The sequence below is a fragment of the Canis lupus genome, chromosome 26 (assembly GCF_003254725.2).
Source record: "Canis lupus dingo isolate Sandy chromosome 26, ASM325472v2, whole genome shotgun sequence".
Classification (NCBI taxonomy): domain Eukaryota; kingdom Metazoa; phylum Chordata; class Mammalia; order Carnivora; family Canidae; genus Canis; species Canis lupus.
This window is the reverse complement of record NC_064268.1, coordinates 15662093-15672338: the sequence shown is the minus strand read 5'-3', so window position 1 is coordinate 15672338 and position 10246 is coordinate 15662093. Positions and strand designations below refer to the sequence as shown.

The 10246-nt window shown below is 51.5% G+C and overlaps 1 protein-coding gene and 1 long non-coding RNA gene across 3 annotated transcripts in view; one reads left to right on the top strand and one right to left on the bottom strand.

Annotated features, from left to right (window-relative positions):
* Positions 1 to 1302: 1302 nt before the first annotated feature.
* Positions 1303 to 10246, top strand: part of LOC112676644 (uncharacterized) — a 40381-nt gene continuing 31437 nt past the window's right edge. For both annotated transcript variants that reach the window (XR_003146644.3, XR_007406097.1), the window contains exon 1: positions 1303 to 1534. This is a non-coding gene — a long non-coding RNA (uncharacterized LOC112676644). The remainder of the gene's footprint in view (positions 1535 to 10246) is intronic.
* The window catches only part of SRRM4 (serine/arginine repetitive matrix 4), a 153346-nt gene continuing 146131 nt past the window's right edge, over positions 3032 to 10246 (bottom strand). The window contains exon 13 of the mRNA XM_025474134.3: positions 3032 to 9484. Within this exon, the coding sequence (XP_025329919.1) occupies positions 9187 to 9484 (298 nt within the window). The 3' untranslated portion in view covers positions 3032 to 9186. The remainder of the gene's footprint in view (positions 9485 to 10246) is intronic.

The window sequence follows — 10246 nt, the reverse complement described above, 5'->3', positions numbered from 1 at the left end:
CACGCAATCGCCCCTGCCCGGGATCCCCAGTCCTCCCTCCTCTTTCCTGAGCTCCTTCTCCTGGCCTGATCCACTCTGCTCACTTCCCTCGCATCAGCCAAGATGTCTGTTTTTCTGTGATGTCTTCCTTGAACCTCCTAGGCTGCCTTAGGTGTCCCTTTGGACTTAGCCACATCCTGGTGTCCAGTTGTGCCACTTACTAGCTATGTAGGTAGGGCAACCAGTCTGTGGCTCAGTTTCTGCATCTGTAAAATCAGCATAGAAATAGTACCTGCCTCATAAGGATGTTGCAAGGATGAAATAATGTAATTTATGTTAATATACATCAAGGGCTTGGGATCGTGTCCAGCACATAGTGGGTCTTATGTGAGTGTTGAGTGTTGTTGCTGGTGCTGTCATTACCATTGTGGCAGCTAGCTGCACACCTATGTTATCACACCTGAGCAGCACACAATATGTATAATTCATGTAATTCAGTGGTTCCCAATCCTGGTTTCATATGTGAATGACCTAAGATGCTTTTAAAAACACCACTACTGGGCAGCCTGGGTGGCTCAGTGGTTTGGTGTTGCCTTCAGCCCAGGGTGTGATCCTGGAGACCTGGGATCGAGTCCCACGTTGGGCTTCCTGCGTGGAGTCTGCTTGTGTCTCTGCCTCTCTCTGTGTGTCTCTCACTAATAAATAAATAAAATCTTAAAAAAAAAAAACAACACATCACTATCTGAGACCGACCCTCAGCCATCCTTATTATTGGGGCTGGGTGGGACTCAAGTGTGTGTGGCTTTGTAAAGTGCACAGTTCATTCTAATATGTAGCCGGCATTCAGAACCACTGGCCTGACCCCACTTCTTTTAACAGGTAAAATAACTAGGACCCAGAGGGGCTTAATTTGTTTAGGTCACAAGGTGAACTAGGGGCAGGAGTCTTGGCTTCAGATGTCCTCCTGACTCCCCTGCTTCTCTGACTGCCTTCACCCTGAGGAGAGGCTGTGTGTGTCCCTGGGATTGCAGAAGTAAAGGGGCTGGCTGCATGCTGCCTCGGCTCCATCTCTGGGCAGCTGCTAATCTGGCCTGAAAGAGAGCCATCTCCCAAAGCAGCTCTCCCTCTCCTGTGGCCAGGACAGAGGAGGCTGGGAGGGGGTGGGGTGCTTCTTCAGACCAAGAGCCAGAAGAACACCCAACTCCTGTAACTGGGAGCCAGAGCAGGAGGTAGAAAGGCAGATGCCTCTTTTATGAGTCACTGAGGGATGGCTGGCATCACAGGGACAATCGCCTGGCAACCACATTTTCCAGAAAAAGTCATTGGGGATCCTTACAAAGGGCTAGCTCTGAGTTTTGGGGCTCTCACCTTCAGAGGTAAAGAGTTAGAGCAGAAATGGACCTGGAGCCCAGAGACCAAGATTCAAATACCCTCTAGCTATGTGGTAATCCCTCTGTGGCCCTCAACTTCCTCCTCTGTTGAATGGGGTTGTCATGAAAAGGAAGTAAGTTAATGCATGAAAAGGGCTTGGTACATGATCATTGATCTACAAAAGGTAACTTTTATTATTACTTCTATTATTATGCATTGACGAAGCCTCATAAGGGGACACTGGTTGCTGCCTGTTTGAGAAGAAATAAATCAGCATGTGGTGGTGGTGGTGGTGGCTGCGGCTGCTGGGCCTCAGTAGTCCCAGTCCCAGTAGATAGCAGTGGCTCTACTCCAGGGAGTTTGTCTCATTCAAATGACAATTTTAAGAGAGATTTCCAGAGGGGCGAGATACAAGGGGAGGTGACAGTGGTAAGCTATCTTGTTTGCTCTTTCTCTCCTAGCTGATAACCTTGTGAGGCATAGACTGGGCTGTACTGCAGACAAGGAAAGGGCTGAAGGGCTCTGGGGATGGGAGGGGGATTGTTGTCTGGCCCCTGGGATGACATACATTATCCATGCATGTGTTTGTATAAATTTTTTTTGACTTGCATAGTGTTTGAAAAAAGGAAGGACACACATTTTAAAAAACAGGAAATTTTATCTGAAAATTCACTCTCTTGAGAAGTGGGGAAATCTGGCAACACTGAGCTGAGCTAGCACACACCTGGCAGTGGTGTACTGGAATTCCCGATCCCCACAGTCCTAACCCTGCCCGCTTCCCTCACCTGCCTGCCCCTGTGGGGGTTTTCTACCCCTGTTTCCTACAGCAGGAAATTCTGAAGTTGGGCACTGAGGGCATTTCTGGAGGCCTCCACAGGACCTTGCAGGAACCCCGCTGTTCCCAGGTAGCTTATGGCTGTCTCCATGAGCCCTGCTTCCTTAGCTCTGTCTCGGTTTAGGGAATAGTAGTCATGCTCCCTAACATTCACTGAGGGCTTCCCATGCATCACCATTCCATTTGGTTCCCACAGCAGCCCAGGGAGGGAGCTGTTGCTGTCTCCATTTTAAGGATGAGCAAGCCAAGTCCCAACGGGGTGTCATCCTTGCTCGGTGCCACACAGCTAGTAATGGCAGGGCCTATCTCAGAATTCAGATCTTTGGACTCCCAAGTCTGTGCTCTACACACTGAACTTCCTCCTGCTTATTAAGGCCTGGGAGAGAAACCATTCTACCAAAGAGAACTGATTACTCTCTGCAGCAACCAAAGTGTTGTGGAGCAGAGCAATGCAGAGTCTGAGGGCTGGAGTCAGCCTATCTGGATCCTATCATTGGCTCCATGGCCTTGGGCAAGTGAGTTTTGCTTTTCAGGGCTTTAGTTTCCTTCTACATAGGAAGGAGATTCTAATGCCTACCTCGCAGGGTTGTGGTAAAGACTGAGATAATGCACATAAAATGCTTAGGGAAAGGTTTCCCATGGCACTCCGTGGATGCTAAGAATGTCTATGCAAAACCAAAGTGTCTACAGGTTTGCTTTGAAGACTGAAGAAATGAGATGAGCAATGCGACCACGTGTGCACACAGCAGGTATTGCCCAGGTGTTCTCTGTCCCGGTCTCCCTGCCGCCCCTCTTCCTTCCCTGCTTCTGGGCACCCCACATAGACAGAGGATCCTGGGCCACAGATGAGAACACCATACCATGGAACCTTTTATTAGAACAGAGACATGTTTTGTACAGGCTGAAAAATCGGAAACCCCGGGAAGGTTATGCTTAGCTGTGGACACCAGAAATCAAACAAGCCACGGCCGCTGTGTCACAGGGTAGAGGACAGGGTCCCAGGATGCTGGAGGACACAGGAGCTTCTCCCCCTCCGATGTGGATGTTCCAGGAAGAGGCTGGCTGCTCAGGCTGAGCTGGGCTGGTGGTGGGTCCCCTAGCTTGGGGTTTTCCAGATGGGAATTCCAGCCCCCGGTGTGGAGAAATGGCCTTGGGGTGCACCAAGTCTGCTGGGCTGATATGGTGGATTCTGTGAGGTCCTTGGCCTATGACTGCTTGAGGGAGCAGCCAAGAATTGGGAGAGAAAAGAATCTGCCCAAAGTCCTCACAACAGGGACCTGGCATGAAAGAGCTACCAAGCGAGGGGGGCATGGAGCCAGGTGGGTCTGAGCTCAAGGGAGTTCAGGCATACCAGTTCCCCCTTCCCAGGCCTCAGTTTTCTCATCTGCAAAATGGCACCGTGACCTATGTCACTAGCTTGTTCAAACAACTGTACAAAATACAGCCCTGACACAATAAACAGCGGTGAACTCCAGAGAACAATGAAGTCTTCTTGGTCTCTCCTTTGATCACTCTGGATGGCTGGGCTTGGAGAGAAGGTCAGGCTAATAGAGGGGGCTTCTTTGACCTGGGCTACAAGAGTTGTATCAGGTGGCAGCACCCGGAGGCCTCCCATTTTTGACTGCAGGACTCAGCTACTACAACCTCACCTTGCAACTGAGGTCCATGCCCTGGGTTTTTATGTCCCTTCCTTGGGAGACATCCTTCAACCTACAGTTGGCAGAAGACACAAGGGACTGAATATCTGACGGTTCGGAGCTCACAGCATCGGAGTTGGAAACCCCACCCTCCACCGTGCCAAGAATGCTTAGGCCAAATCCCATTTTACAGATGATAACACTGAGGCCTGACACCCACCTCCCTTTCATCCAGACAGACACACACAGGCCAGAGAATCACAAAAGAATGTTGTTCCAGTCTCTTTGGCTCAACTTGTTAGATGAGGCATATCTTTTCTTGGCCAGAGAAAAGGAATTACAATTTGGTCTCTCTCTCTCTCTCTCTCTCTTTTTTTCAAAGAGTTGTGACTTTTTAATAGAAGTTGGTTCGTGCACAAGCATTTTATTCCTCGATTAATTTCCATCAAAATGAGGTTTTTCCCGGAGATAACCAGTGTTTTAGTTCCATTTGAGCTTAATTTGTATGACCGAAGACTCCGTTTCTGCCAATTCCAATTTGCTGGGTGATTCTAGCACTCATTACCTGAGTGAAAATGCCCCTGCTGCAGACAGCCGCACCCAGAGCTGAGAGATGGACCGATTTCCAATAGCAATTCAGGGGAAGAGGTGGTCCCTCTCCTCTCCCGATATCACTCAATAAATAGGGAATAAATTATTAAATAAGCCAGGTTCTGATGAGGGGCCCCCATCATGATATTTACAATGCAAAACAATCATCCCCCCAAAAAACTCCTCAATAAATTAAAAAAAAAAAAAACAACCAAAACAACAGCCACAGACAGAGGGGAGATGCCAAGTCTATTCGTATCACTCGCTCATTGGTGCAGAAGTGAGGAGGAAGAGGCTGCAGTAAAGCATTGCGGGATGATACTGGATCCAGCATAAGCTCCTTAGCTGGATGCAGCTGGCTAATGGAGGAGGGAGCGTTTTGAGGAATTCTGGTTTGTTTTTTAATCACACTCTTCTATTTAGCTGGAGAGCAAGCAAGGCAAGACACACGCTTGTGAGATTATTTTGAATATTTGTGGAAAAGAATACAATGGAAGAAATGATGGGAGTGGGACTTAAAAAAAAAGTGCTTGAGAACCTTCGGGAACACCCAAATGTCAGCCATCTTCAAGCAAAGCCTTTGGCAAAAAGGATGCTTCTGAGCTAATGCATGATAGGGACTCTCTGAGACAGAGACCCTTGTGTCTCGCAAGCATCTTAATTGTGTTTTGCTTCTGAAAGATTGCCTTTCCTTCAAGGAAGGGAAGAAACAGAGCTAGGAATGCAGTGGAATCTTGAGGAACTAGAATGTTCCTGGATGAGGGTTTTGAGGGAGTTAGCGTTTCTTAATTTAACCGAAGGGAGTTCACATATTGTTTTCAAGTTTTACTCTAATGACTGAGAACCTCCGAAAAATATTTAGGTTCTTTTTCTTTTTCAATCCTGGTGAACTCATTCTGTCTTTAGACAGTTTTCTAGGCCTCAGGTCAACATTCTGGATTCTATCTCAGAAACTCCCCCACTTCTCAAAGGGATTGTAATCTTTGGCCCGGAAAAGGGGAGCAATCTGTCCAGGGTCATTCATCTAGGCAGGCAGCAGGTCTTGGGCTGCATGTTTACTGGGCCTCAAGCCACATCCCCCAATGCTGGCTTGTAAAATAAGCACATGCCACGTGCGGGTTGCAGGTGATTTGTCTCACTCCCTAGAAACAGAAGGTAATGTGGGCGAAGTAGGCAGAGGAACAGTGATGCCAGGAATTGGGCCACAACAAGGTTACCAGCGCCCCAAAAAGCATTTATATTTGGATGCATAAGAAAGGAAATGTAAGGGAAATTAGAGAAGGCTATTTGGCAGGAGGTGGGGGGACAGAGATCCCCACCCCCACACCAGGAGGCATTTAAGCAGCCTCTTGCAAACTTTCCCCTGGCTGGGAGTTAGAGCTGGATAGTCACATTGCCAGGGAAACAACCAGGGATATTGCAAAAGTCTCACTAAACTCAAAGCTGGACCACAGGAGCCAGCAATTTCAAGGCAGTTGAATGGTGACTTTGGAAAGAGTAGGGCCCTCTCTGGGAAGCAGCAAGTAGACAGTGCCAGTCAGAGAGGCAGGACTGGTAAAGGCCTCTAGATCCTGGCTCCATGGGATCCGAGATGACCTTCTTGCGGGGACCTTTGGCTGCTCCTTTCATCTTGTCTCCCCACCCCCGCCCCGCCCGTCCCTAATTTCTGGAAATAGCATTGTGCTCTCGTCTGATGGAAAGCAAGAGATCACAGTAAAAGGCTTTAGCTCTGGGTCTGTGTATCTCTCTTAGGAGGGTGGACCCTGCTTCCAGAAGCGGTGTGTGTCCATGGGCAGAAGGAAGAGAGCAGCCTGGAAAAACCTCAGGGGATGGGGAGAAATTAGCTTCAGTGGAGGTGGAAGTATTTGTAATTTACACAAAACCCACCAGGCATGCTCAGAAAAGCTAGCGAGTGATCCTGCCCACTACCTGCCGCCCTGGAGTAAGGGTGAGACCACAGGTGCATCTCCTCTCCCCTCAGTCAGCTCCATTCTTGCCATATTCTCTCCATGTCAACTCCAAGTTTGATCCCAGCGCTAAGCCAGATGTCACTTCAACCACTGTGGCCCCCCAAGCTCAAGACAGCTACATCAGTAAATACTGAACAACGCCTCCTTGGTGAGCCAAAGGACAGTATAGCTGTCTCCCAGCAGGTGTCTCCCTAAAGTGCTCACCCCACAATTCCTGACTCTGCAAGTTGTGCCTTAGTTAGGTTATGCTAACTTTAGACTCAATCCCCACGTGAGCTGTGACTCCACTATATCATTTCAGGGCCTTAGCTCACAAGCCTCGTGGCTGTTGTTCATCCTTCCAATACCTCAGTGAGGCAGCTGGTGGGCAGGGAGCTGGGGCACAAGCCTGAAGCTCACCGACATAAGGAACCTTGGGTCTGAAACACTCCCCCACCCCCTCAGGCCAACTCCAGGATGTTTGGACTTAGAGCTTGTGGGTGTCACCTGAAGGGACAAAGCCAACATCCCTACTCACATCCCACCTCTCAGATTTCATCCACAAAGATGCGAGGGAAAAAAGATGCACAAAAATAGAAGCCCCCCTCCCCAAACACACACACACACACACACACACACACACACACACACACACACACACACACCTTTCCATATAAATAAATAAATAGTTGAATACTGCTAATGGCAACCGAGAGAGAGAGAGACAGACAGACAGACATCACATAAATAAATAAATAAACATAAATAAATAAAATAAATAATAGGTTTGCTAGGAGCCCCAGGCAAAATGGTCCCCTAGAGTTGTCTGAAGGCAGTCTGATGGGAGGCTCTGGGGCCTCTCTCACTGCTGTCCTGCTAAAGAGGTTCCGTGGCTCGGAGAGCCTTGGTCTCCATGATGGGAGACTGGATCCCAGTTTGGGTTCCTGGGCAGGGAAGAGGGTTATTTACAGTTGCTGTACATGCCCTCCCAGGGCACCTGCCCCTGTCCCAGGCACCTGCCATCCGGCCTTCTGTGGTGACAGCATTGGCATCCATCAGTCTGGGTGGGTGGGGCCCAGGGCTGAGCCAGAGGGCATCATGGGAAGGCCAGCTTGTCCAGTGCTGTCTGGGGCACCTCGCTCCTGTGGGTGGTTGGGGGGCAGTTTCTGGTCCCATGGGCTGATGTAATGGGAAGGATTGGGGGCTGGGGGAGACGGTCACCTTTTTCAAGAAAAAAGGATTTTTTTTTCAAATGTTTTCCCTGGGGTGTGAAGGATAAAGAGTGTTTGGCTCCCCATTGCTGGCCCCAGTATCCAGAGCCAGAAGCCGTGCCCCCTCACTGTCTCCCTCCAGGCCCTGTCCTGCCGCAGTTGCCACTGCAAACTTGAAACTCACCCACAAGGCTCCGGAAAGCCGGTCAGCTGGTGAGGGGGATGCCCAAGAGTTTATTTTAAGGATCTTCCCCCTCACACCCCTGTTTGCGGTGCCTGCTGTAGATGAAGCAACTGGTGGTATTTGCGTGTTGGAGATCAGCTTACCCATGCTGCCCAGCCCTGGGCAGGGGGAAGACAGGGTGAGGGCCGAAATGAAGGGCAGGCTTGAGCTCACAGGAAGCCTCAGAAGCCAGCAGAATCCCAAGCTATGGAAGATCCAAGGCCCTGTCCCCTCACACTCTCGGGATTTGGGTCTTTCCCCCCAAACCTGAGCTGCTGTGCCCCGTCCTGGCAAAATTCCTGAGAGGCAAAGGGGGTGGCTGAGGCCGAGGGTGGGTGAGTAGATGCTCGGCTGCACGGGGTGGGCTCCAGGGTGTGGCAGTCTGGGAAGTGGGGGAGGGCACAGGCAGGCACCAACCCGAGGGTAGGGCCAGACTGGCCGGCGCTGGGGACTGGCAGCGGGCCATGGCACTGGGGAATGTTCAGCAGATGGTCTCGTGGAATTAAGTCAGTGCCAGCTAGTGGGGGCTGAGGCAAATTTAGGATCTGGGGCTGTGGACCAAGCTGTCCTGACTGTCCACTGTGTCCTTTCTCAGTGAGGTTCAGAGGCCCTGTGAACAGCCAAAGGGCTGTCTAAGCCATGAGGTGGCCTTTCCACTGCTAGAACCTACTGGACTGCTTTTCCTGACCCCACCAAGATAATGGGGGAGGGGGCAGCAGAATGACCCCCTGCCCTTTCATGTCTGTACTCACAACCAGAGAACCCATTTCCTAGCTCCTGACACTTTGTACCAATCGAAATATCCGTGCTCCCTACTCAGATTAGGTCCCCTTCTCTCCCCACTCAGCCTTCTGGCCTTTGTTCCAGCCTGTTTGGGGAGGTGGAAGGCCTGACACGCGCCCCTGGGCCTGACTGCACCTGGTTTCCTCTCCTCTGCTCCCATCCTACGAGGGTCCACACACTCGCGTGGTGAGACAGGTGAGGATGAGGGCAGGGGGATGAAGCACTGCTAGCCTTCCTCGTGCACCCTGTGAGCAGTAGGTTGGCGGAACTTTGTTTTCCCGGCCAGGCTCAAACGTTTGAGTCACGGACCCATTGCTTCTTACAAAACCCTGTGGTTTTTTTGTGCCAACAGAGGGTGGTTCTCTCCATATGCCCAGGCCTGAACTGAGCCCCAGGGTGGTGCTGGTGGAGGCTCCTAGCAGCTTGACATGGAGGCTGAAGGCCCCCGGTACCCTCCTCCTCCTCCCCAGGAGAGCAGGAAAGACAGGGTCCAGGAGCCCTCAATGTCCGTCACCGAGGAGAAGGCAGGGTGGGCAGGGAGGGGTGGGGGAGGCTGGCAGAGTGAAAGGGGCCCCCTGCAGGCAGCTGGCTCAAGGAGGGCCCGTGTTTAGCGCCTCGTGCTGGAGTAGCTGTCTGCGGAGCTGTAGCTCCGGCTCCGGCTCCGGGAGCCCAGGCTGGGGCTGCGGGAGCCGGAGCTGCTGCTAGCGCGGGTCCTGCTCCGGCTGCGGCTGCGGCTGCGGCTCCGGCTGCGGCTGCGGCTGCGGCTGCGGCTCCGGCTGCGGCTCCGGGTGTAGCTGCGGCTGGCAGAGCGGCTGCTGCTGCTGCTGTACCAGGAGGAGGTGCTGCTGAGGCTGCTGGATGATGAGGGGCTGGGCCGGTAGTAGGGGATGGGGCGTTTCCGGGCACTGCGGAGACCAGAGGGAGCGCGCTGGACGACCAGACCGCCCAGCCTCCCCCCGAGCGCGCCCGCCGTCCCCAGGGGAAGCGGACTCCTTCCTCCATCCCAGGCTCTTGGGGAAAACACCCTTTTGCGCGCTCCTCCTGCTGTCCTGAGACCATCTAGTGCTGGTGTCTCGAGAAGTGACAGCTCTCACTTGCGAGCCAAGCAAGCCTGAGGCTGGGAGTCTCCAGCTGGCAACCGAATCTACATCTAGACTTTAATTGCACGTTTTGTTTATCTCTTTTTACTTTTACTGGAACCTTCTATTTATGGTAAGAGAGGCTGATCTTCCATTTGCTATGGTATACTGTGGTGCATTCCTTTTGCATTAAATGTATGGACCTCTAAGAAAGAACATATCTGTGTAAAGAAAGGTCAACAACAGTAGCTTACTAAACAGGTAAGTGCAAAGTGCTCGGATGCCGCTGGATGCCTAAAGTTTGGGAAACACTGAATGGCTCATCAGGATGGATTATCTGAGGTTGACTCAGGAGACGAGAGCCTTTTAAAAATGCCAGTTTATCTCAGCCTTCTTCTAAGTCCACCCCAATGGCACCTGTGGTCCATGCTGTGGGAGTAGGACTCCCTTCCTGTGTGCCGTGCTGTTCTATGGGATATCCGAGAAGGTGATGCCATTGCCCCCATTCTTATTGTTTGGAGTCACAAGTGCTTTTCCCTCCTCCAGGTCATCTCTAGGGAGGAGGCCCAGGGCAGCCAGGACATCGAA